The sequence below is a fragment of the Panthera onca genome, chromosome X, assembly GCF_046562875.1.
Source record: "Panthera onca isolate mPanOnc1 chromosome X, mPanOnc1 haplotype 2, whole genome shotgun sequence".
In the NCBI taxonomy this organism is placed as follows: domain Eukaryota; kingdom Metazoa; phylum Chordata; class Mammalia; order Carnivora; family Felidae; genus Panthera; species Panthera onca.
The window spans coordinates 98,592,531-98,620,411 of NC_138357.1; the positions used below are offsets into that span (position 1 = coordinate 98,592,531).

General features: G+C 40.2%; 1 protein-coding gene across 1 annotated transcript; it reads right to left on the bottom strand.

The window, feature by feature from the left end:
- Window positions 1-15,089: 15,089 nt before the first annotated feature.
- Window positions 15,090-19,988, bottom strand: LOC145714686 (melanoma-associated antigen B16-like). Its single transcript, XM_081794367.1, has 2 exons — window positions 19,887-19,988; window positions 15,090-16,660 (listed from the first exon to the last, which is right to left on the bottom strand). Exon 2 carries the CDS (start codon window positions 16,592-16,594, stop codon window positions 15,590-15,592), a length of 1,005 nt encoding a protein of 334 aa, XP_081650493.1. The 5' UTR covers window positions 16,595-16,660; window positions 19,887-19,988; the 3' UTR covers window positions 15,090-15,589.
- Between the last annotated feature and the right edge of the window lie 7,893 nt (window positions 19,989-27,881).

Below are 27,881 nucleotides of genomic sequence, written 5' to 3' on the forward strand. Positions count from 1 at the left end.
TTAGAGGCAAACAACAAGAAGACCTCTGGCCAGCCTAGACCAGTTTGAGCTTGGCAACCTGCTCACACCTGCACAGATGGACCATGGAATGCCAGACACCTACCTCTACCTCATTATAAAGTTAAAATCCCCGCCCAAGGAGGAGCATAAACCTCACTAACATAATATATAATGCATGTATAGGGATGTTTCGTAAGTATGCATGTGCAACCTTTATACCCACCTCTACATGCAATGATAAAACTCCCCTTTCTGGGGGTGTCTGGGTGTCTCAGTCACTTAAGCGTCTGACTCTTGATTTTGGCTCAGGTCATTATCTCATAGTCATGAGATTGAGCCCCACATCCAGCTCCGTGCTGGGCATGGAGCCTGCTTGGGATTCGCTCCCTCTCTCCTCTCTGTCCCCCACTTGCGTATGCATGTCTGCATGCTCTCCTCTCTCTTTCTCTCTCAAAAAATAAAAAAACATAAAATTTCTTTATTTCTTTCTAAACATTCATCCTAATCCTAAAACAAAACAAAACAAAACACCCACCCCTGCTTTGGGAGTCACAGCTTTGAAAATTAATCCCCATGATCTCCTTTTTTGTGAAAATAAGGTTTCCTTTGTGTGACAACTCCACCTGATGTAGTGTCTATCTGTAACTCACCAAGGAATGAGCTCATTTTAGCTTGGTTACACCATGTTGTGGGGTGGCTTGTGAGTATGAAGCCTATAAGAGCTGGCAGCTGCCCCTGCCTCACAACCAGCAAGAAAATAGGGCCTTAGTCTTACAACCACAAGGAAACAAATTCTTGTAACAACCATTGTGTTTGCAAAAGGAGCTAATGGAGACTTAGATGAGCACTGCCATCTGGATGATACCTTCATTTCAGCCTGTGGGATCTGAGCAGAGATCCCTGCCATGCCATGTTGGAATTGGATGGACAGAACTGAGATAATAAGTGGTATTATTTTAAGCCACTGAGTTTATGTTAAGTTGGTGTTGGGGAAGAACTTCCTCTGCCCTTCAAGGTTCTTCAAGCTAAACTAACAATCAAATTGATGTGAGACAGATTAATAGGAGAAAGTTAAATTTAATAGCATATGTACTTAAGGGGAATTCATCAGACATGAAATTCCAAAGACAAGGAGGCAACATGACGCTCATATGAGCTAAGGAGAGGGGTAGGGGTGTGAGGATCTAAAGGGCAGAAAAACCATCAGCAGGAAGCTGAAAGATGTTTGGAAAACAAAAGTTTCCCTATTATGTGGATAAGTTTCTTAGGTAAAGAAGAATATGCTAATAGCTCTCTTCCTGGTACAAGAAGGCAGTTGAGGGGAAGGCAAAGAACTTCTGAATCTGCTGGGTTTGAATTGCTTTTAATTCAAAATAATATTTATGCCAAAGTGGCTGATTGTGGGGCAGCCTGCCCTAAGCCCCTACAAAAGCATTGTCAAATAAGTGATATCAAACCCACTTAGATTATATTTTTGTAAGTATGTTATTAAACTAAGTGTTCTAAAAATTATATGAAACTCCTAGAAATCTGATGTCCTGGTATGTTATTATCTTGCAGTTTTGTGTGTCACTGAAATAATGTAATTTCCTTGTCAATTGCATTCTAATCAGATATTTAACCATGCCCATTTTTAAGTCTTTTATCATTTACAGACAGTCGTACTTTTACTCAGTTGCCTTTATAAAAATTCTCTCCAAGTGTGCTTCATCTTCAGTGAGACTCATGGAAAAAAAAAACCTCTGAGTACAGGTTTCTGATAACCTTAAGATCATAAAACCAAACTAGATAAAAATTTCCAGAACTAATGGAAAAATTGGATTCAAGCAGAACAAGAATTAATAACATGGGACTGAATGAATTGAAGAAGATAATTATACTTTTTATGACCTTTTGCTTGAAACATTGCTGACTTTTGAAAAAATGTTTTATTTTTTCCAGATTCAATAAAACTATTTCTCTTAAGCTAACTGACTTACAGCAATTTGATATGAACAAATTGGAGCATTTACCTGCTCTCCCTACCTGAACCCTCCAGAATTCAGAAACTCTCCAAGTATTCTTATATTTTTATGGCAACATATTTATTTGCATAAGTTCAGTAAAAATCTGTTCTCCTTATGATAGGGCACAATTGAAAACATTGGTTATATTACCAAGGCTTTAACTACAATGTCATATCTGGAAAAGACATGTATCAACTCAGAAATGACCAGACAGCTTTAAGGAACTAAAGTTGACTTTATGGAGCTAATGAAGCCCCTTGGACAACTCAGCAATCCCAGCAGCCTTACCAGGTGAATAAAGAAGGTCACTTCCTGGCAGGTGCAGGAAACTCATCATATTTTGGGGACCTCCAAAAGAGAGGAATTCACCCAAATCTATAGGTATATTGCAGGCAAAGTCTAATAGCAAATATTTGGCTTGGCTTTTGGCCTTGGGAGGCTGTTATAAGTTCAATCTAGAGATTCCTTATAAAAAGTTCCAACAATGCAGGTTTTAAAGAGTCTTTATGGTGAACCACTATTCTTACTGCACTCACGTAAATAATCGGGCCAACTTTTTTGAAACTAGTCTTACTTTGCAAACAAATTAATATTAATTTGGCTAGCTTTGGCAAAAATGAGGGTGATTTGTACAAAGAAAATATGTTTCAGTAACACACCTTTGCAGATATTAGATTTTAATACTATTCATTATAAAGTAGACTGGATCCTGATTTCTTCTAGTGTCCTCCAATGCTTGGCTATAACTCTCCAAACTAACATTGGGATTTTTCTCTCATCTTTCTAACTTGGAATCATTTGGGAACTAAAACTGCCTTTTCCCCTGAAGTCCTGCAAACTAAATTTAAATGACTTAATGTAAACATCAGATAAATTGCTACAATATCTTATAGACAATCTTCATGCCTATTTTTTAGTGAGCCACTCATAGATCACCAGAGACATTTGAACTGCAAACCAAGAAGATCTGTCAGATTGCCAGTACCTGCCCTCACTCTATCTGAAGATACTTTGAGTCTGTCATCTGGATGATACCTTGATTTCAGCTGGCTACCTTCAGAACCCAGAAACTGGCTTAACATCTGACCCAATCCATTTGGATTGGATTTGATCTATTGATCAAACATTTGATCCCTTGTTTTTCTCACGTTTTCATAGAAATGCCTCTTATTGAATATCTGAGTACTTAAACCACAGTCCTGAGTCTGCTTTGATCTTTATGACTAGCATTGTGATGTTTACTAGGTGTTCTTAAGTTTGTATGATTGATTTATTAACACTCTTTGTGGATGTATAAATCTTACATTCCTTTTAGAAGGAGAACAGAAAGACCATGCAAGTTACAGAACAGAAATTAGACCTCTTGTGCAACCCTCAAGCACTGACATAACATCTAACAGCTGTAAATAAGCACCATTAAATCTACACGGAGTCAGGAAATGTTACAGGCCACTGCACACAGCTCACTGAATAACGACCCTCTGTCTCTTTAAAACCCTCTTGGCCAGCAAAAAACTTTGGAGAGTCTTTTGGAAAAGATTCTACCTTCTTCCCAGGTGGCTGGCCTTCTGAATAAAGCTCATATTCCCTTCCAATCAACGCTTGTCTCTTGACTATCAGCCTTTCGAGCAACAGGTAGCCAAATTTGGGATTTGGTAACAGGCCTAACTTTGAGAATACACCTACATCATTGCCTCCTGAAATGATTTTGACTAAACTGACCTATTGTCAGGACTAAGAGACTGGTTCACCAAGGTAAAACAACCCACCAGTTCAACTTTTAATGTGTAAAACTTTAGGAAAGTTTCAGAGAAGGGAACTGTAGGAGCTGAGGGCAGGCCTCCCTAACACAGCCATTTTGGCATGAAGATTACTTTGAGCTGAAGGCATTCGAGACTCTGGGGACTCAAGAGAAACCTTCTGCCCCTCCCTTAACTACACAGAAGAATCTATGGGGGGGTGTCTACTTGGAGGGCTCTTTTCCAGAATAATGGTTATAAGCAGAGATAAATTTTATCTGAGTGACCCAACTGTATGGCACGGCAAACATCTACTTACCAAACATCTGCTCTTCTTCTTATTGCCCTGTAAGGTGCATTTCTTTCCTCTGAAGTTACAGCCTTTACCCTCTTCCTTCTCCTTAGTTCACGATGACATATATATCTCATTTTGCCTGACTGTCTTTGGAATTTCTATGTCTGTGTGGATTTTCCATACATATGAAATTAAATGTGATTTTCTCCTGTTAATCTGTGTCATGTCAATTTGACTCTTAGACCAGTTAGAAGGACTTTTGTAGAGTACGGCAAATTCTTGTTCCCTGACAGTATTTTTTTAAAAAAATGTTTATTTATTTATTTTGAGAGAGAGGGAGTGAGCATGAGCAGGGGAGGGGTACAGAGGGGAGAGGGAGAGTCCCAAGTAGGCTCCGGGCTGTCAGTGCAGGGCACGACGTAGGGCTTGATCTCATAAACCATGAGATCATGACCTGAGACAAAATCAAGAGTCAGACACTTAACTGATTTAGCCATCCAGGCACCCCTCCCTGACGGCATTTTAATTTAATTTTAAATAAATTATTATTTTATATTATTGTATTTGTAGTTATTTTACATATAATGCCATAATATATTATTATTATAAATAATAATAAATACTAAATTTTTTAAAAAGTTAAATTTAAGTAAAATAGTTTATTTTAATAAAAACGTTTCCTGAAATAAAGGACAATTTGTGATACCTTATCAGGAAGCAGCGGTAATATTTATGGATTCCCTATGGCAATCTATACAGACGGGAACAGTTAGTGGTAAGGAATTTATTCTAAAAATGCTCCATATTAGAGTGACAGTAAAATGAAAAGGCACAGGAAACCATGAATTTCAACTCCATTTTGGGACTTAAATAACACTCTTGTGACATTAATGATTTAGAATGTTTCTGCTGGGCATAAATGAGGATGGACATTACTAGGGACAACAGGGAGGATGATCTGGCACGGATTTTGATGAAAGTGATGGTAATAGGCTTGTACTATTTGTGTCAGGTACTGTGTTGAATACCTAATGTGCATTATCTCATTCCTATAAGTCCTCTCAACACTCTCATAGGGTAGATGTTACTGTCTTTCTCAGACTTTGTTTAAAACAAGGCCCTGAAATAGTCATTAATTGTTTAAAGTCACACAATTAGAAGATAGTGGGGCCAAGTTCAACTTTAATCTGACTGAAACAAAGCTTTGTTCTTAGTCACTGAATGAAAATTGTTAGTTTCCAGAACTATCTTTCTGCACAAATGCTTAAATTTAGGAAGTCTGTGTAAAGCCATACAGACAATAATAAATGTAGGCACTTACGACCTTTTTTCACTAACTTATTTTCTCATTTATATTATTAACACACACTTCAGTAATTTCTAGCTGTTCTGAAAATGCACAATTGTATATAGTCATAGTAGAAAGTAGTTTAAATAGTAGCTTTCTTGGAAGCTATAAAAATATTCCCCTGGTTGTCAGGAAGAAACACATTTGATTTAAATGCTCCCCAGAGGAAAGAATAACCCATACTTACAAAATTGACCTGACCAAATACTTCTATGGAGCACATAAGTTCTTACAACAGCAGAAAGTTTGAAGTTTTGCACAGAAAAAAAAGGTACTCTTGAATCTTAAGGAACACTATAAAGTGTAACAATAGAGAAGAAATTCTGGACAATTTCTGTCTAATGTTGATTTAGATGTGATTCTCATGTACAAATTCTTGATATATCAGTGCAATAAATCAAATAATAAATACCATAATTCAGAAAGACATATCTGGAACGTACTATTTACTTTTTATCCTCTTTATGTTCAGACACACTCAATACTACTAATGATTTCTTCTCCCTACCCCAACTCTCTACTTTAAAATATTCTAAGCTTACATAAGAATTGAATACTAGAACAATAAACACATACACGTCTTTCATTAGTTCACCAATTACCATTTTGCCATAGCTGCTTTCTGCTGTTGGGGAGCAAGAATGTCTTATCCCTTCAAGACCCTTCAAGATCAAGATTAACAGGAAAAGATCAAATAGTGTACATATGGGGAATCCACACTGACATGGGAATTCCAAATACAGGCAAAATGAAGTATATATGTCATCTTAAACTAAGGAGAAGGAAATGGGTAGGGGTAAGGGACTTCAGAGGAAAGGAATGCACCTTACAGGTCAATAAGATGAAGAGCAGATGTTTGGTAATTAGATGTTTGCCCTGACATACAGATGGGTCACTTGGATAAAATTTACCTCTACTAATAGCCCTTATTCTGGGAAAGGCCTATTAATTACCATCCCCCCCCACAGATTCTTTTATGTATTTAAGGGAGGGGCAAAAGTTTCTCTTGAGCCCCCAGTATCTTGATTGCCTTCAGCTCAAAATATTCTTCATGCCAAAGTGGCCCATCAAAGTGGCAGTCTTTCCTTGGCCCCTATAATACCTTCCTCTCATTTTTGTCCTTTTATTTGCAATGTACTTTCTTAAGGTATATGCTTAACACACACACATGCACACCTGTAAATAGTTAGCATGCATCTCCTAACAAAATAAATTCTCCTATATAACAGCAATTCCATCACTATGGCCAAGAAATTTAACAATTATATAATTTGTAGAACATACTCAAGAGTCCCAGTGATGTCTTAGTCCAGACTAGGATCTCCCACTGAATTTAGTCTTCTTTAATCTAGGGCAGCCTTCTTTGGTCCTTCATGGCATTGGCATATTTTGAGGGTCAGGGCCAACTGTCTGAAATCTCTCACTGCCCTTTCATGTCTGGGACTTTAAAATTTTCCTGCAAGAAAAATTTTTATGTACTACAGTATAGTTCTCAATAAGAGAACCATCCAGAAGCACAACAGGTCACAGTGCCAAGTCATTAGTAATGCTGAGTCTGGTCATTTGGTTATGATGGTATCCACCAAATGTCCTCATGTTAAGTCTCCCTCTCTCGGTAATTAATAAGTCATCTGTAGGTGAGACTTCAAGACCAGGTGAACATCCATTTCCTTATCAACCTTCCCCTTAATGGTCCTGCATTTGGATTGTGTAAAGCCTTCTGGAAGAGCTCCTCCAAGCAGCTACGCCAGTACTTCTCAGAACTAAAAACTACTGAGCTAGATCCTCAAACTGAAAAGTGGAGTGCAGTACAGCAGCAACAGAAGATGAAAAAGAAACCAGATGCCTTTTGCAGCAGTAAGAGGAAATAAACATGTAAATTTGTTTTATATCCTGTAGGTACAAATTTACAGAATCAGTACATCTCCTTTCAAGTAACACAGTCAGAAATTATTGTCCCTCTGTACAAACTTCAGGCCATGCATGCAAAACTCTGAGAACTATAGGAAATAAACTCTTTCACATTCCTCCAAGGAATGTGGCTTTCAGAGCCACAAGAAACTAAGAATTAGGGAGATAATTGATCTTATTCAGTACAAACTATTTTTATGTTAATACTTTTAATATGATGCAAACTTTTTGTATAACTTAATTTCTAAATACAGCACATTAATCTTTTATTGGTCCACATTTTGTAGGGTTTAAGTTAGTTTATTCAATAAAATCATTTGGCTAACTTTTACTAAAGATTCTATGACAAAAATCTGTTGATCTCTGGTATAAATCAGTATACAAAAAATATCACTGATTCACAGTTGGCATGATAGTTCTAATATCATGATTCTAAAAAATGAACATTTATAATGACTATGTTTTCACAGCATGGATGCTTTCAATCTCCTATTAAACACAAAAAAACTAGGATTATGGACACTGCCTTTATAATTTCCATGTATCTCAGAGAGTTCTATTGTTTCTTTTATATAAATAATCAAGGAAGTAATTAAAGAATGATAATTCAGATCTGTTTCAGATTCTTTAAACTTCATTAACAGCTTCTGAATCAAATTTAAGAGCTATTATTATTATTATTATTATTATTTTAATTTACATCCAAGTTAGCATATAGTGCAATAATGATTTCAGGAGTAGAATCCGGTGATTTATCACCTACATATAACACCCTATGCTCATCCCAACAAGTGTCCTCCTTCATGTCTCTTGCCCATTTAGCCCTTCCTCCCACCCACAACCCCTCCAGCAACCCTCAGTTTGTTCTCTATATTTAAGAGTCTCTTATGTTTTGTCCCCATCCCTGTTTTTGTATTATTTTTGCTTCCCTTCCCTATGTGCATCTGTTTTGTATCTTAAATTCCACATGAGTGAAGTCATATGATATTTGTCTTTCTCTGACTAATTTCACTTACCATAAAACACTCTAGTTCCATCCATGTTGTTGCAAATGGAAGGATTTCATTCTTTTTGATTGCTGAGTAATACTCCATTGTGTGTGTGTGTGTGTGTGTGTGTGTGTATATATACGTATATATATATATATGTATATATATATATACCACATCTTCTTTATCCATTCATCTGTCTATAGACATTTGGACTCTTTCCATATTTGGCTATTGTTGATAGTGCTGCTATAAATACTGGGGTGCATGTGTCCCTTTGAAACAGCACACCTGTATCCTTTGGATAAATACCTAGTAGTGCAATTGCTAGGTCATATGGTATCTCTATTTTTAATTTTTAAGAATTTTCTTAAATATTTATTTTTGAGGGAGAGAGACAGAGCACAAGTGGGGGAGGGGCAGAAAGCAAGGGAGACACAGAATCTGAAGCAGGCTCCAGGCTCTGAGCTGTCAGTGCAGAGACCGATGCGGGGCTCAAACTCACGAGCCGTGAGGTCATGACCTGCGCGAAAGTCGGACACTAAACCAACTGAGCCGCCCAGCCACCCCTATTTTTAATTTTTTGAGGGACGTCCATACTGTTTTCCAGAGTGGGTACACCAGTTTGCATTCCCACCAGCAGCACAAAAGGATTCCTTTTTGTCTGTATCCTCGCCAACATCTGTCATTGTCTGAGTTATTAATTTTAGCCACTTTGACCAGTGTGAGGTGGTATCTCAATGTGGTTTTGATTTGTATTTCCCTGATGATGAGTGATGTTGAGCATCTTTTCATGTGTCTATTAGCCATCTGTATGTCTTCATTGGAAAAGTGTCTATTCATGTCTTCTGTCCATTTCTTCACTGGATTATTTGTATTTCAGGTGTTGAGTTTGGTAAGTTCTTTATAGATTTTGGATACTAACCCTTCATCTGATATATCATTTGCAAATATCTTCTCCCATTCCGCTGGTTGCCTTTTAGTTTTGTTGATTGTTTCCTTTTCAGTGCAGAAGCTTTTATCTTGATGAGGTGCCAATAGTTCATAGTTAAGTAAGAAGTTGCTGCGACTGAGGTCAAAGAGGTTGTTGCTTGTTTTCTCCTCTAGGATTTTGATGGTTTCTTGTCTCACATTTAGGTATTTCATCCATTTTGAATTTATTTTTGTATATGGTGTAAGAAAGTGGTCCAGTTTCATTCTTCTGCATGCTGCTGTCCAGTTCTCCCAGCACCATTTGCTAAAGAGATTTTTTTCCATTGGATATCTTTCCTGCTTTGTTGAAGATTAGTTGACCATACATTTGTGGGTCCAATTCCAGGTTCTCTATTCTATTCCATTGATCTGTGTGTCTGTTTTTATGCCAATACCATACCATCTTGATGATTACAGTTTAGTAATACATGTTAAACTCTGGGATTGTGATGCCTCCCACTTTGGTTTTCTTTCAACACTACTTTGGCTATTTAGGGTCTTTTGGGTTCCATACAAATCTTAGGATTGTTTGTTCTAGCTCAGGGAAAAATGTTGGTGCTATTTTAATTGGGATTGCATTGAATGTGTGGATTGCTTTGGGAAGTATCGACAGTTTAACAATATTTGTTCTTCCAATCCATGATCATGGAATAGAAACTGCAATTTCTATAAAACATTTGAGAAATCTGAATATCTCTCTTAGGGGTTATCTTCACTATTTTAAAACATTACCTCTGATTAGTATCTACCAATAAAAATTTTTAAGAGTGTTCCTAGGGCAAAACACTATAGTTTATTGTTAACAAAGTACAAAATGTGCTCTTTAGGAATGAATTGTGAGAAAAAATGAGAAATTATCAATCCTTAAATATATTTATGTTGTGGTAAAATCAGATAAATATATATATACCCTAAAACTTACAAATTTTTGTCTTTACAAAGATATATATATATTATATATATAATATATATATATATAAATAAGTATCAATGCAAAGAGATACAAAGGTAAAATTTAAATTTTAAGTAGTCTGAAAGATATACACAGTACTTTAACATGGTAGTAAATAAAACTGTCTTGAAGCCCAAAGAGGAGGAATATGATATATGGTAGATTGCTCGGTTAATGTGATCAGCCTTAAAACCCCTAATGAATCTGAACGTAAAAATTATTTGTAAACTATCTGATAGAATAACTTTTCTTCTGTTTACATCCTTACATCTTTAATAGTTAATCCCAATGATTTGGAGAAGAGGCAAAGCCATTAAATATATTATGTGAATCAACATCTGCATCCTGCTGGTAACCAAAAGCTAAAACTCCCACTGTGATGACATATACTCATATGATCACAGTAAGATCATTTTCATTAAATTGTTCCTTCAAACTTGTTAACGCATTTTATTTTAAGGCAGCCATGATCTAGCTAAAACATAGAGTAGGTAATATTTATAGGTTATTCTCATTTTATCTCTCAGAATATTTTAGGACTTTTTAAAAATGAGCATAACAAAAAGAAGGCATAGTTATGCTTGAAATACCTAGACTTAAACTATTCCATTCGAGAGGCTTTTATAAACAGATAGTGATACAGGCTAAAGTCAGAGCTGGCCTTATAAGTTATTAAATGAGGTTATCAATTCTGTATCATGGTAGAAATTTCTCTGATAGAGACTCTCATCGGGGTGCCTGGGTGGCTCCGTTGATTAAGCTATGATGCTTGATTTCAGTTCAGGTCATGATCTCACAGTTCGTGGGTTCCAGCCCCCATGTTGGGCTCCCCTGCTTGGGATTCTCTGTCTCCTGTCTCCTTCTCTCTCTGCCCCTCCTCTACTCTCTCTCACTCTCTCAAAACTAAATAAACATTTGAAAAAAGAAACTCTTATTAAAATGTATTTCCCCAACCATCCAGTCCAATGTCTGAAATCTCACCATGAAATGTGTGCTGTCACTGATTAGAGAAATACTGAAGAAGAATAATTGTTGATTATAAATTTGTAGCTCCAAGGTTAAATATTGATATCTAAGTAAGAGCACAGATATTAGAGATCAACTAGGCTATAATGAAATGACTACAGCAACTTGGGAAGCCAGCAGATAGTCTGACGTCACTTTCAGGAGAAATATGGTTGCAGAGGGTGGTATCACCTGGCGACTCCTGCCCATCTAGGAGTGGCTCAGCAGGGAAGCAAAAAATAAAATTAACCAGAAACTACAATGTACAGGGTATAGCATAAGGCAGGCATATCTCATTAAGTTTTTCAAAGATAGATGATCTTTTTCAGAATATTCCCATTGGATGCATGTCCAATGACAGGAAAACAGACAAACTATGTATTGCATTGTTTTGTTCCTTTCCAATAAAAGGACAGTGAAATGCATCCAAAACATCTGTGCTGAATATCAGTTATAGATTTGCGATGATAACATTACCAGCAGATTTCCATCATCTTTGAAAATAGTTCCTAATCCCTGGGCTGCAGATAGCTAAGGGGCAGCAGAAACCTAGGAAACAGCTTAGGTTCTGGATTGCCTTATGTACATTAAACAGCCTGACAAATAATTTGCCTAACATATGTCTTTAAACATGATCTTATGGGTGTCAATGAATGCTCTCATAGCTGTATGGAATAAACTTAAGAATCCCTTGGGCTAACACCAATGGGTTAACAAGGCATAAAGAAGTACAAAACCATAGGATGCTCACACCTGAGTTTGGTACACAAGATTAGGAACCCCAGGATAGAGCAGGGAGGTGCAAAGGCACCCAGGAGAGAGGGGGTAAGGCCCCCCAATACAAAGGTATATGAGGTAAGCAAGATTAGTCACTCAAGGCGAAATATGCCCCCCAATTTAGTACTATAGCAGAAAGCTGCTTTCACGGGAGGGAAGAACCAAGTTAGGTAAGCAGGTAAATAGGGCTATAGACCACTGCACTGCACTGTGCTGTGGGTGATGCTGCCCAGAGCAGAGCTGATTAACAAAAGAAAAGGTGCCTTGTTAACCCTCAGGTTATCTGCTCTGTCTTATTCCCTAGGCTAGCTAAGATACACAAACACGGTGCCTCCTGTCTGCCATTAACAACCATCTGCCCATCTGCCCGGCGCCAGGATTTTGTTTTATATTGACCCAAACCCCAAACACTGTATATCTTCAAAACCCCCTTTCCCTCACACCCCTAAGTTAATGTTCACAGATTCATTGTCTCTTTGTGCACACCCATCACGTTTGTAAGTCTTCTGATCTTAATAAATATGGGGCAAGGACCCTTATTCGGGGCTCTTGTCTTTTCCTGGGCATTAGCCATCTTTTGTTTTTCATCCTGTGTCCTGTTCCCTTGCTGGCCAAGAGAAAACTTTAGGCTTAGAGTCTATGACAAATAGCTAATAAAATGAAGTTTTTGCTTTAAGGAGTTGCTGAATTTAGAGTAACCTTGGTTACATTTTCTCAAAAAAAAAGTAAAATAGAAGTACACTCAGGTAGAGGGTCTGGTAATTGGCTTGAGGTTAAAACAATTTGCAGTACTTGAAAAGTATGAATCCACTGCCCTTCAGCTTGAATGTCATCTACAATGGAGCACACCAGGATCACATTAGTTTAAGCAAGACTGAGATGAAGCTCAGTTCAAGTGCATGGAAGACAGGGATAGCTTTAAGCCCAAAACTAGTATTCTGAACTACCTTTTGCATTTCAGCAGCAAAGAAATGAATTTAACTTCTTGATGTCAATGCTTCTTTTTTTGTAGACTTTTCCCATAGTAATCAGAAAGCAGTATATCTAACAAGTTATATCTATCAGTATATCCATATCTAAATCTATATCTATATCCACTGATATATAGATATACTGATATATATCAGTATATCTAACAAGTTAGTGGAAAAGGTCAGATTTGAATGTTTACAAACATCCATGTGATGGCTACAAAGTCCAGTTTGAGACTGACTTTCATTGTTACAGGGACTAGCTTATTAAAGTTGTGGAGCTAAAATTTACTGCTGGACAGGGAAACTGGAAAATAATCCCTTAAAATATAATAAACATTGAATTTAACAGGTATCAAGAAAATAACAGAGTGCAGGAGTGCAGGAGTAACCCTGGGGTTAAGGGCAGCAGGACCCTAGGTAAGTGAAGCCTACAGACAATTCCCAAATTGCATTTGATTATCATTTTTCACCTTTGTTCTTGACATGTGTGTTTAGTACTTGAGATTCAAAGTCCTTTTTATCCTAAGAGGCAATATGGAATAGTGAGAAGAGAAATAAATCTAGAGTATGAGCCTCAGGCAGGAGGAGTGGAAGCAAGTGGGCTCCAGAAGAACTCAGACCACAACTCTAGCCTCAGTTCTGTCACATACCAGACCTGTGCACTTGGGCACATTCCCAAGCATTGTAAATCTTAGGTTCTTCATCTGAAGAGTCGATAAGCCTTGTCATATGGAACTGTCTGAAAGAATTCAATATATATGTAAGGCACCTGTTATAGTGTCTGACATAACTTAGGTCTTTAATCAATGACAGTTATTACTGCAATTATTTTAACCACAGATCCCATCAACCTCACCTAAGTGATTTTTTAAAAATCTAGTTTGTTTCAAAAAACATGAAGTACTACAGGGCATGGAATGTCAGATCAACCAAAATGCTACTTAGCAAGTAAACCTCAGTAAATATATCCCCTCTGATGTTGTGTTCTTTAATAATAGAGAATTTCTTCTCCATCTGGATGCAACTCAAAATTCCTAGAATTTGTGACAAGGACCAAGTACTTGCCTCCCTAGCTTCTGTTCCATTCAAATCACTCCTATTCTCATTAATTTCACAGTCATAAAAATATAAGCATTTCTTAGACTATGCAAAATCACACTGAAAATAACTTATTTAAAGTATGCCTTAAATGGAGTAGTCTCAGGCTCTCCCAGGCCAGGGCAACAAAAGCCAACCCAATGGTTTCCTGGTATCTTACCTCAATGAAGTATCAGTTATCTCTCAAAACTCTTCGAAGACTACGTGTATAAAAATTAGTTTGTGGGGGTGTTTGGGTGGCTCACTCATTTGAGAGTCCAGCTCTTGGTTTAGCTCAGGTCATGATCTTGAGGTTTATGAGATCATAAAGGCTCTGTGTCAGGCTCTGCACTGACAGCATGGAGCTTACTTGGGTTTCATTCTCTCCCTTTCTCTCTGCCACTCCCCATCCCACACACCACCCCCCCCCCCAAATAAATAAACATTTAAAAAAGTGTTTAAAAACTTCATTTGTGAATTATGTTCAATGGCACAGGAACAATATCACAGAACAACTTGTATTCCTGCCCCAATGGAGATTTATGTCTTTTTTAACCATTACCCAAAGTAAATAAAAGAACAGTTTTGCAATCAGGATTTGTGAGTCTCAATTCAGTGACAAACTATCTGAAGCTCTAATATCTGATCACCACCCCCCGCAGGCTCAGCTTGCCTACATCCAAATTTAAGTTAAAAATTAACACTCACTATAGGAATTCCAGGTTCCCCAATCCCCAAATTTACTTTCTCCAGGGCACTAACATTTTACAGTCTCAAATGGAACACCTCCACTCACATACTAACTCCTTCTTTTACTTGCCCCTTAGATATGAGAAGATATCCCACCATAATTACAGGATTGCTGATCCTATAGATAAAAATTAAAAGGGCAGGTCGTAGGTCTTGTTAATGCTAGAATCTCCAAGACCACCATAGTGATTTCCAAAAGCAAATGTTCAGTTAAGGCTTGGGGAATAAAAGAAACAAACAGGGGGTCTAATTTATTGACATTTATTTTTATATATCCATAAACAAGTTCAGCATATTAAAGAATATATAATCTAATTTTATAAAAAAATATAAAAGGCAAAAGGGGGCCACAGATTGACAATTTTTTTTTCCATTTATTGAACTCAACCACCTTAAAACTGATCACTCTCAGATTTGTAGTAAATACCTACTGCAGTTCCAAGTTATCTTTTCCAAGTAATTATTTAAGATGGTTTCACAATTAGTTTAATAAAATAACAAAACTCACACTATATTAAACCTCATCATAGCATTAAATTTGTGATCTATACTTTCATAAACTTGGAGATTTTAACTAATTGAATCTATATCAAAAGAAACACTATTTAAACAAATGCGTAAGTTTAAAAAATAATTTTCAAGTTACACAATATAGGAACACATAGGCATATAAACTATTGCTTTCACCTTATCACAGACCTAAATTCTATGAACACTAACTGACCTTCTCAAAGACAAAGTGAAATACCTGCCTCAGGCTTCACTAGGGGCAAGAGAAGTGACTGGACTTGGCACTAGAAACTTGTAGTGGCCACAGAAGTAGAGATAGCCATGGCTGACATTCTGGCTCGGGTTCTCTCTTCTTCTTCTTGCAAAGCCTCCTCATACTGAGATGGGAAAGAACTCGGGTCAGTCCCATGAACCTTGGCCAGAAACTCCAGGACTTTCATCTTGGTGGTTTCAGCGTGGGCTCTTGAGCCCCAGAGGAATTCAAATTGTGCGGGATCACTGTTGGCCACCTGGCGGTATTCCAGGTACTTTCCCTTCACGAAATCTTGGGTGATGAGCTTCCTGGGGTCCCCAAAGAGGGAGTGCTTCCTCCCGGGATATATCCCCGTCAACTTCAGAACTTCCCAGACTTCCTTTTCAGTGGCACTGTTGCCCTTCATGAAGATCACACCCAGGATAAGTATCAGGACACCCGTCTTGGGTATGCCCTCTTTACCATGCAGCACCCCATCATAGGTGAGGCCCAATTTGATGAAGAAGGCATAGCAGTGGTTGATGGGATCCACTTCCTTCACATCAAGGCCGAAGACCATCTCCATGCGCTCAGAGGCTTTCAGGAAGACCTCAGCGAAGTGCTCTTCATACCCTTTGATGATGATCTTCATATCTGCCTTCGTCATGAGCTCTTTCTTTAGATACTTGAACAGCATGAAATCCACCAACAAAGCCACCATCTTATCTAGAGCATCTATGGGCACATTCTTGGCATCTGGCCCAGCCCCTGAGGTGCTATCCTCCTCTTCTTGGCTATCGGAGCCCTCATTCAGCTCACTTGTTGAGGTGGTTGTGATGGCAATGGAAGAGGAGCAGAAACTCTGAGGATTCTCAGGGTTGCTGGGTATACCAGCACCTGGAGCCTTCTTCGAAGTGCCAGGCATTAGAGGATGGGAGGAGAGACAGGTCTCCTCCAGAGCCTTGGAGTCGTGTGCATCCTCCAGGCCCTGGGTCACAGTGCGGGCTGGAAGGCATCGATCACATGAGTATTGTGGACTCTTCTGGGGCAGAGGCATGATATTTCTTGTGGATGGCAGTAGGCAGGAGTGTGGACAAAAAGGTAGGCAATGGGGAATCGCCACCTAAGAGGAAGAAGGCAGATGTGAGTAGCCTCAGCTGCTAAACTCAACTGGGGTGGCACTGATTAAGAGCTGTCTCCAATGGACTTCTCCTGACAACACTGCTATAGGGCCTCACAGGTTTCCTGACTCCTGGTCGCTGTGTCCCAGAAGGGCATGAAGGAGGAAGTCTTAATGCTCCGGAGGATGCTGCTAGTAAACCCAGGCTGAGAATTCTCAGGGATCACACTAGGCAGGTGTGGTTGGCTCTACAGAGCCATTTCTGTTCTGAGGGTGCTCCCATCAAACCTCACTCAAGTTCATTACCTTGGCATTCAACAGGGCTTGGCTCATCTCCCCATGCTACTATGAGGTGGTGCCCCTAAGACCAAAGTCACATCTCCTAAGACCAGGAACCCTGGAGGTACCTCCTCCAGAAAGCCTACCTGGGGTTTCCCAGGGCTGACAACAGGAGCTAGATTCTGTGGATGCTATTTGTACTGGTGTCAGTGCCCACCTCCCCCCCACCTCTACCCCCCCAGTTTTCACTCCGTTGCCCTGCTTTGAATCCAGGCAAATCCTGGGATCTCTTCATTTCCTGAACTAGCACTGCCCCCTGAGACCAAAGGCTTCACCTCAAGATGGGGAAGAGGTAATTAGTGGTCACGACTACCATAGAGCCTTGCCCATAGCCTCTCAGCACTGAACAGGGCCAGGCTAGGCTTGTCTTCCCCATTCTCTTGTGGTCAGCAGTACCTCAGTATGCACTCAAAGTACTTGCCTTGGCTACTGGTAGGGCCTCAGGCAGGACTAGTCTGCCAAGTGATGTTAATCACTCATGATACAAGAGTGCTTTATTTTCCTGAGTCACCCCAAGAAGTTTAGGGAGGATGCCATGTATCCACCTTTATTGGGTTTTTCCTGGAGTAATAGGAGGAGCTAGGCATTCTAGGGGTCCCTCTGTTCTCAGGTGAGTAAGCCCTTTGGACCTCATTCAGGATGCTTGCTGTGACTGTTGGCAAGCCCTGGGATCCTTCCTTTGAGGACCTCGTGTAACGTGGGCACGTAGGCCAAGGACCTCAACCGCCTGAAATGCCCAGGAAGGAAGAGAATACACAATTTAGCATGGGATACTTGCCCAGTTACCCTGATCCAATAAAGGTATGGGGGCTCCCCAGTGATCGTATGTTCTGGGCTGGATTGTTTTCGCTCTTTACTGTGAGTTTCTATACAAATTCCTGCATTGTCTGGTCACTCTATCCACTGATAATCTGAACCCGCCCCCTGCAGACCAAGACTGCCACCTCCCTAGGACCACAGTGTATAACCTGTAGTGCTAAGAATTCTGACAGGGGCGCCTGGGTGGCTCAGTCAGTTAAGCATCTGACTCTCGATTTCGGCTCAGGTCATGATCTCACGGTTTGTGGGTTCAAGCCCCACATCAGGCTCCATGCTGGCAGTGAGGAGCCTGCTTGGGATTCTCTGTCTCTCTCTCTCTCTCTTTCTCTCTCTCTCTCTCTCCCCCTCTCTCTCTGCCCCTCTTGTGCTCTCTCAAAATAAATAAAATAAACTTAAAAAAAAGAGATTTCTGACCATTTTTGTCTGCGGCTTTTCAGGAAACAAGTATAGGCGTAGGGCAGATATCATGGGGTCCCCTCTGCATTCAAGTGGATGGTCAAGTGTTTGCTCAATCACGATCTATATCTTGAATCTTGACAGTGTATAAGACTCTTGCCCTGGGAGGAATTAGGGGCCCATCACATCCAATTTTGCAGGTGTGACAAAGGGACACAGTTCTGTAGCTATCAGTCTGTTCTGAAGTGGGTGTCTCCATCAGTCTCACTTGGGGTGCTTTCTTCGACTACTGGTAGGGCCCGGGATCTGATATCACTTCCCCGGATGAACTTTCATCACCCTCAGTTCACTACCCAGGAAATGAGGGAATGTCTCAGCGTGAGCGCTCTGCCCAGAACTTCCAAGGGCTGTCACGGGAACTAAGTAGGGTTATGATAGGTTCCAGTCTTCTGGGATGGGTAGTTCTCTCAGCCCTCACTCAAGGTCTTTACTGTGGCTAATGGTTGGGCCTCAGACAGAACACGTCTGATTCCTAATGCCACTCTTGCTCCCCAAAGGCCTGTTCTCCCTTAGACAAGTGAGAAAGCATGAAAAGTCTCATCTAGTCACCATAGCCAGGCTTACCAGTATTCACAGTAGGGGCTAGACACTCTGGGACCAGTATGTTCTGTGGTGGGCAGGCCCCTCAAACCTCTTTCAGGAAACTCACTTTAACCCATTGACAATAAAAGCCCTCACATTTCAGTGAACGCCATGGAGGAGTGATTGGGTGTCTCCTCTGGCTATCACTGCTCAGAATCTCCCAAGGGTTCCCAGTGATCTGTGCAACTACACTCGTATGTGGCGAGTTTGCCCTTGAAATATGGCTCAATGACCTCTGCCAGGGCCTGGAACTCCTGCTGACTTAACAAATCCTTTAACCTCCTGAGCCCCAGAGGAGGAAAGGAAAAGTAGCCTCCGCCCACCATCCCTTCCCTGCGCCTCGCAGGGCTGACAACAGGGGAAGGGCTCCGTGGAGCTCCTCCGCCATCAGTTGGTCGAGCCCACAATCCTCACATGCGCTAGGCAACCTGAATACCGCTTGGTGTTATGCCCGCTGCCATCTATCACCTGACGCTCCACCTTCCAATCGAGGCCCCACAAGTCTTAGACACCCAGAAAGGAAGTGAAGAGCCACCCCATCCACCGGCATCAAGAGCTGACAACACAGGCTTGACGCCGTGCCACAACTGCTACCCGGGATCAGTGGAAGCATGAGAACTCACGCGGGGTCCTCGCCGGGACTCCTGCCTTTGCCGACGTGACACCAACTACCTCAGACTAAGCTCTCACCTCCCTCAGACTCTGGAGGCAGAAGTCAGCCACAGTTCCCATCGCCCCTGCCCGAAGTCTGTCAGGGCTGACAGACTGGCTGAGGCTCGGTGAGCCCGCCGCTGTCTGGGGTGAGTGGTCCCCTCAGCACTCACTCGGGAGCCTCTTCTGGACTAGCAGTAAGTCAGGGGACTCTTAGCGCCCCCCACAGAAAGCTTTCACCTCAAACAGATCCAAAATGGAAGTGCATGGTAGATCAGCCTGACTGGTCTGGCGCCTCCCTGGGTTGGACTGGGGCTCTCATCTAATGGGTCCCCTCATTTCTGTGGCAGGAGGTCCCCTCAGTCCTCATTTGGAATCTTACTTGCTGCCAAGGCGCAACCGGGACTCTATCGGCGGCGGACTTGGTTCCACCGGCCTAAGATGGAATCCCGCACAGCCGAAAGATCTGTGGGAGGAAGTCAGGGGGTGGGACATCCGGTTACGCCTGCGGGGCTGGGCGTAGGGGGGGAGGGGGTAGGGAGGGCGTGGAGGGGCGTGGAGGGGCATGGGAGGCGTGGCCAACAGCAGGGGCGGGGCTCTGTGCACAGAGCTGTTTCACAGTGGAGATTGTTGCACGTCCCTACGGGTCACGTTGTCTTCCTGTTGACTTGTGTCAGCCCTGGAATCAGTCCTCTCTTGTTCCCCACTGATTCCTCTCATGACGATGTCCTTACTTTCTTAGAGACATTGAGAGGAACTGAGGAAATGCCACAGATGGTGGATATTTAGAGCTCAAATATGGCACCGGCCCATGTGTGTGACCTCCTTTTATTCTTTGCTGTTTGTCTCCTCTGACGTCACTCAAAAACTTTTTAAAAATATTTTTTATTGAATAAATTTGAAATACATAACATTGTGGAAACTAAATGTGTACTGTGCATTAATTTGGTATATTTACATGTCGGAAAATGCTGTTCTCGTGTTACTGGTTACATTGCATAAGAAGGGTATTTTGGTGTCTGCATTATATTGTGCATTAGATTTCTATGTCTTATTTATTCCCGGTTGCAACTTTATACCCTTATTCAATATCAGTGTTACCTCTCCTTCCCCCATCCCTTGGTAACCACCATTTTACTCTGTTTTTTACTGGTTTGACCCTTTTAGATTCTACATAGAAGTGGTGTCATATAGTTTTTGTCTTTCTCACTTATCTCACTTAGGATAATGTGCTCAAGTTCCATCCATGTTTTTACAAATGACAAGATATCTTCCTTTCTCACGGCTGAATAATATTCCATCATATATATTTTTATCCATTCATCCCTTAATGTACATTTGCATGTTTCCACATTCTTCTGTCTTCATTCATGGAGTTCTCCTCATGGCTTCTTTCTCTTTTATTAATGCTTCTTAGAAAATGTCATATCCCAGCAAACTCTTTATAAGATTTCTTACTGAAACCCTTGCAGAGCTTGGATTGAGTCATGTCCTACCCTTAATGGGAAATGGGATAATTGGAGTGTAATACAGGCAGGGACGAGGGCAGGTGGTGGGCTGTCTCAGAAACATCACACTATCTATTCCTTTTCTTCACCAGTCAGATTTATTTTTTTACATAAATTGTATTCTGAATACTTAATTTATGCATGGAAAGGACTGTGATGAATGATTTCGAAAGCTGCTGACTTTCAGAGGTCATATGAAGTTACATATGCAAGTGATCATATTTTCACTGAATATTATCTCTGTGCATTTTTCCTACTTCTTGTCATTTTTCTATGCTTTTTGTTTTCAGGATGTCTTTAGTTTCAGTTTGTATTTGTTGATAAAATACTCAGTTTCTAATGAACTCCTTTGTAATTTACACTTTGCTAAAAGATAGCATTTTCACTTGAGTATTTGATTTTTAAGGTACATTTTAAATACATTTACAATAAGTCATTTTTCACAGAAATTCTCAAGCATACAGTATAGTGCACAAAACAGTACAATGTACCCTGTTTATATGACACTCAGCATAACAATCACCAATAATTTTAAGCAGAAGCTTGATCAGATTAGTGTTTTGTTGGTTTTTGTTGTTGTTGTTGTTTTCTGTTTTTTTAATCAAAATGTTTGTTCTTATGGAGGACCACACCACAGGTGATGGTTTAGACTTCCATTAGTGTACTGTCTGTGTATCTTATTTTTTGGTAATCCTGGGATTCTGCTAATTATGACTGTTACCCATTCCCTGTTATGGACTGTAGAATTATAATTCTCTCATTCTCCAATTTTTAAAAAAGTAATTACTTGAAATTCTCCTTTAGGTAGAAATATTTCCTTGTCTGCCCTTTGTTTATCCTGATATATTTTTATAGCATATTTCTAGTGTTCACTTATAATATTTAAATCACCTCTGCACCTATATTTTACGGAATATTATTTAACAAATACCACTTTCTCTTTATTTTGAAATTGATAATATTTATAAAATAATCTGTCATAAATATCTTTTTTAAGAACTAGCATTTTTCAGGGCACCTGGATGGCTCAGTCAATTAAGCATCCAACTATTGATTTCAGCTCAGGTCATAGTCTCACAGTTTGTGAGTTTGAGCACCACGCTGGGCTCTGTGCTGTCTCCCTCTCCCTCTCTCTCTCTCTCTCTCTCTCTCTCTCTCTCTCCCCCTCCCCTGCTCACTCTATCTCTCTGTCTGGGATTTCTGTCTCCCTCTCTCTCTCCCCTTCCCCTGCTCACTGTCTGTCTCTCTCTCTCAAAAGAAATAAACAAGCATTAAAAAAAAAAGAATTGGCATTTTTCAGTTACCTGTACTGTGTCTTCTAACTCATTGGTTTTATATTTATCTCATTATTTCTTACCTTTTCTTTGAACGTGAAGTTCAATTCTTTCTCTAGCATTTTGAAATATTTTGATATTTAATATGTGTCCTTTAAAAAAAATCTGTTTAAGGCTATAATATCCCTGAATATCACCTGACTGCTTCAGGCAATTGGTTCTGTGGAACATATAACTTATAATTTAAACATTTTTACATTGTGAGGCGCCTGAGTGGCTCATTCAGTGAAGCGTCTGATCTTGATTTTGGCCCAGGTCATGATCTCACAGTTGAGCCCCAAGGCAGGCTCTGTGCTGGGCATGGAGCCTGCTTGAGATTCTCTCTTTTTCCCCCTGGAGAACCTGCCCCAGGTACTCTACCTACATCAAATCTCTGGTGATGAGCTTCATGGGCTCCCTCCAAGTTAACTACTTCCTCCCAGCATATATCCTTACTATGTTCAAGAACTCTAAGTGAGGCACCTGGGTGGTTCAGTCAGTTAAGCGTTCGACTTTGGCTCAGGTCATGATCTTGCAGTTCCCGAGTTCAAGTTCAAGACCCATGTTGGGCTCTCTGTTGTCAGCATGGAGCCTGCTTCAGATCTTCTGTCCCTTTTTTCTCTGACCCTCCCCTGCTTGCACATGTGCTTTCTCTGTCAAAAATAAGTAAAACATTAAAAAAAAAAAAAAAAAGATTTCCGAGATCTCTTCCTCAGTGGCACAATTTCCAGTCATGAAGATTACACCCAGGAATGGGATCAAGAGTGCAATCTCGTGCAACCCCCTCCAACATTCACTCTCCCTTTGCTGGTAATACCCAACTTGGTGTCAAGGGCACAGGAGTGGCTTCTAGGGCCGACTTCCGTCACATTAATGCGAAAGATCAGCTGCATGTTCTTAGACATCCTCGTGAGGTCTTCAGGGTACTGGTGCTTGTACTTTGTGTTGACAATTTTTAGCATGTCTGCTTTTGTAAAGGGCCTTTCATCTTATACTTGTACAGCAGGAAGTGGACCATCAACTACACTCCTCTTTCTTGTTAGAAGCCTTCAGTGTGAGCTCTTAATTGAGTGTGACCTCAGAGGTGCTTAGTCTTTCCTCATCTTGGCTCTTGGCACCTTCATCTCATTTCATACATGAAACACTTGCAAGAGCAGTGGTAATACACGTGGCTTTCTGAGGTTCCTGGGGGAATACCAGCAGCGGGGAAGCTCTGGGGAATACCCCCCAAATTGAAAGGGGGGGGGGGTTTCACTTTGAGTCTTGTGTTTCTCATAAGCACATTGCTTATTCCTGTGACTTCAAGGCATGGTGACACTGGTCAAGGGCATCAGGCAGAAGTGCAGGCAGGTGAACAGGTAATGCCAGCCCACAGGAGGTGTGAGGATGAGAGGGTGTGTTCATCTTCAGAAGGGAAATACTTCCCTGGCTGTAATAAGGACCTCTTCTGAAGGTTTCTTTGAACTTGCTTTTCTAGGAACCCACAGGGATGTCTTCTGTTCTCTTGATCAGCCTGTCCCCTGAGAACTCTGATGTAGTGGATTGAACTATTTGTGTGCCCCCAAAAGATGTTTAAGCCCTATCCTCCAGTACCTACAAATGTGACTATATCTGGAAATAGGATCTTTGCAAATGTAATGAGGTCATACTGCAATAGAGTGGGCCATAAATATATGGATTGGTATCTTTATAAGAAAAAGGAGAGTGAAATTTGGATACACGTAAAAGACACAGAAAAGACACACAAATGGAAGAAGGCCATGTGATGGCAGAGGTGGACATTGGAGAGATGCATTCACAAGCCAGGAATGCCAAGAAATGCTAACAAACCACCAGCAGTGAGAAGAGAAGCATGGAACAGTTTCTCTCTCAGAGCCTGCAAAAGGAACCAACACTGCCAACAAGTTGATTTCAGATCTCGAGCCCAAATAACTGATGGAATAAATTGCTGGTTATTTTAGCCACCAAATTGTAGTAATTTGTTATGGTAGTTCTGGAAGTTAATACACCGATGAGGGAAGTGAGCCTTAGGGGTGAGGTTTTCCATCACTGTCTGAGGTGTACTGGGGTGGCAGCAGGGGCTGGAAGTGGGACACCCTCTGCTCTGGAGTGGGTTGTCCTCTTAATTCACATTCAGGATTATCATATCAACTACTAACTAGGCTCAGGTCCCCTCCCCTCTACTGCTCAAAATTTGACTATTTATTGATGTATTTTTAAAGTTTATTTATTTTTGAGAGAGAGAGAGAGACAGAGTGTGAGCAGGGGAGGGGCAGAGAAAGAGGGAGACAGACACGGAATCCATAGCAGGCTCCAGGCTCTGAGCTGTCAGCAAAGAGCCCGACCTGGGGCTCAAACTCACCAACCACAAGATCATGACCTGAGCTGAAGTCAGATGCTCAACTTACTGAGGCACCCAGGTGTTCCTCAAATTTGACGCTTTAAACCAAGCTACTTAATTCCCTGGGGCCTCAGCTACCATCCTTACCATGGGGTACCTGGTGTTGACTGTTCTGTGAGGCACTCTTCATTCTGGGACACTTTGAGTCAGAACTCAGAAAGGGTCCTCACCTTTTCTCCAGGTAGGATCTGGGACTACTTGCTCCCTTTGGTGACCAGTGGCTACACCTTCAGACCAAGGATCTCATGCCCTTAGACCTGATATAAAGAAGTGAATAGGACCCTCAGACTGACAGTCTGGCTCAGGGTCTCCAAGAGCTGACCAAATAAATGGTAATATAATAATTTTGTGTTATTTTAAGCCACTAAATTTGTGGTAACTTGTTACTGCAGCAATAAAAAAAACCTATTATGCTAATCAAAAGACAACTGGATTAAGTATATTAATATCAGACAAAGTCTTCAGAACAAAGAAAATGATTAGTGACAAAGGAGACTATTATATAATAAAAGGATTGATCCACCAAGAAAATATAACAATCTTGATATGTATACCCACACAGAAGAGCTTCAAAAACATGATAAAATCTGAGAGAACTGAATGGGCTTTTAGATAAATCCACATTTATAGTTGGCTATAACTAGGCTATAATGAAATGACTACAGCAACTTGGGAAGCCAGCAGATAGTCTGACGTCACTTTCAGGAGAAATATGGTTGCAGAGGGTGGTATCACCTGGCGACTCCTGCCCATCTAGGAGTGGCTCAGCAGGGAAGCAAAAAATAAAATTAACCAGAAACTACAATGTACAGGGTATAGCATAAGGCAGGCATATCTCATTAAGTTTTTCAAAGATAGATGATCTTTTTCAGAATATTCCCATTGGATGCATGTCCAATGACAGGAAAACAGACAAACTATGTATTGCATTGTTTTGTTCCTTTCCAATAAAAGGACAGTGAAATGCATCCAAAACATCTGTGCTGAATATCAGTTATAGATTTGCGATGATAACATTACCAGCAGATTTCCATCATCTTTGAAAATAGTTCCTAATCCCTGGGCTGCAGATAGCTAAGGGGCAGCAGAAACCTAGGAAACAGCTTAGGTTCTGGATTGCCTTATGTACATTAAACAGCCTGACAAATAATTTGCCTAACATATGTCTTTAAACATGATCTTATGGGTGTCAATGAATGCTCTCATAGCTGTATGGAATAAACTTAAGAATCCCTTGGGCTAACACCAATGGGTTAACAAGGCATAAAGAAGTACAAAACCATAGGATGCTCACACCTGAGTTTGGTACACAAGATTAGGAACCCCAGGATAGAGCAGGGAGGTGCAAAGGCACCCAGGAGAGAGGGGGTAAGGCCCCCCAATACAAAGGTATATGAGGTAAGCAAGATTAGTCACTCAAGGCGAAATATGCCCCCCCAATTTAGTACTATAGCAGAAAGCTGCTTTCACGGGAGGGAAGAACCAAGTTAGGTAAGCAGGTAAATAGGGCTATAGACCACTGCACTGCACTGTGCTGTGGGTGATGCTGCCCAGAGCAGAGCTGATTAACAAAAGAAAAGGTGCCTTGTTAACCCTCAGGTTATCTGCTCTGTCTTATTCCCTAGGCTAGCTAAGATACACAAACACGGTGCCTCCTGTCTGCCATTAACAACCATCTGCCCATCTGCCCGGCGCCAGGATTTTGTTTTATATTGACCCAAACCCCAAACACTGTATATCTTCAAAACCCCCTTTCCCTCACACCCCTAAGTTAATGTTCACAGATTCATTGTCTCTTTGTGCACACCCATCACGTTTGTAAGTCTTCTGATCTTAATAAATATGGGGCAAGGACCCTTATTCGGGGCTCTTGTCTTTTCCTGGGCATTAGCCATCTTTTGTTTTTCATCCTGTGTCCTGTTCCCTTGCTGGCCAAGAGAAAACTTTAGGCTTAGAGTCTATGACAAATAGCTAATAAAATGAAGTTTTTGCTTTAAGGAGTTGCTGAATTTAGAGTAACCTTGGTTACATTTTCTCAAAAAAAAAGTAAAATAGAAGTACACTCAGGTAGAGGGTCTGGTAATTGGCTTGAGGTTAAAACAATTTGCAGTACTTGAAAAGTATGAATCCACTGCCCTTCAGCTTGAATGTCATCTACAATGGAGCACACCAGGATCACATTAGTTTAAGCAAGACTGAGATGAAGCTCAGTTCAAGTGCATGGAAGACAGGGATAGCTTTAAGCCCAAAACTAGTATTCTGAACTACCTTTTGCATTTCAGCAGCAAAGAAATGAATTTAACTTCTTGATGTCAATGCTTCTTTTTTTGTAGACTTTTCCCATAGTAATCAGAAAGCAGTATATCTAACAAGTTATATCTATCAGTATATCCATATCTAAATCTATATCTATATCCACTGATATATAGATATACTGATATATATCAGTATATCTAACAAGTTAGTGGAAAAGGTCAGATTTGAATGTTTACAAACATCCATGTGATGGCTACAAAGTCCAGTTTGAGACTGACTTTCATTGTTACAGGGACTAGCTTATTAAAGTTGTGGAGCTAAAATTTACTGCTGGACAGGGAAACTGGAAAATAATCCCTTAAAATATAATAAACATTGAATTTAACAGGTATCAAGAAAATAACAGAGTGCAGGAGTAAGGGAGGCATCAAAAACAATATCAAAATCCATTTGTATTTCCATTTCAATAAATTGAATAATTAATTAGGTTTGAGTTTTTACCAGCTACTGCAAGGGTTTTATTTGGGAGTTTAGTAACATAGAGATTACGTTAATAAAATAAAATAAAATAAAATAAAATAAAATAAAATAAAAGCAATACTTTATTAATTGCAACAAACAAACCAACAGGAAAAAAAAAATTAAGCCATTTTGAAACCATGTACTAATTACAACCAGATCATGACTTCTGTTATCAAGGCTTAAACTTTGTTTTAATGACTAAGTTTTCTAGGTGTTTAAAGCAAGCTACAAAGATTGGTCTATGATTGCACAGGGCCCTATTCACATGTATATATGGTGCTGTTTAGTTCTATTTCCTTTCAAAAGATTTTAGATGCCATACACATTGCCATCAGTCCACACATCCTGTGGTTTACTCCATCGTAAATTACTCCTTT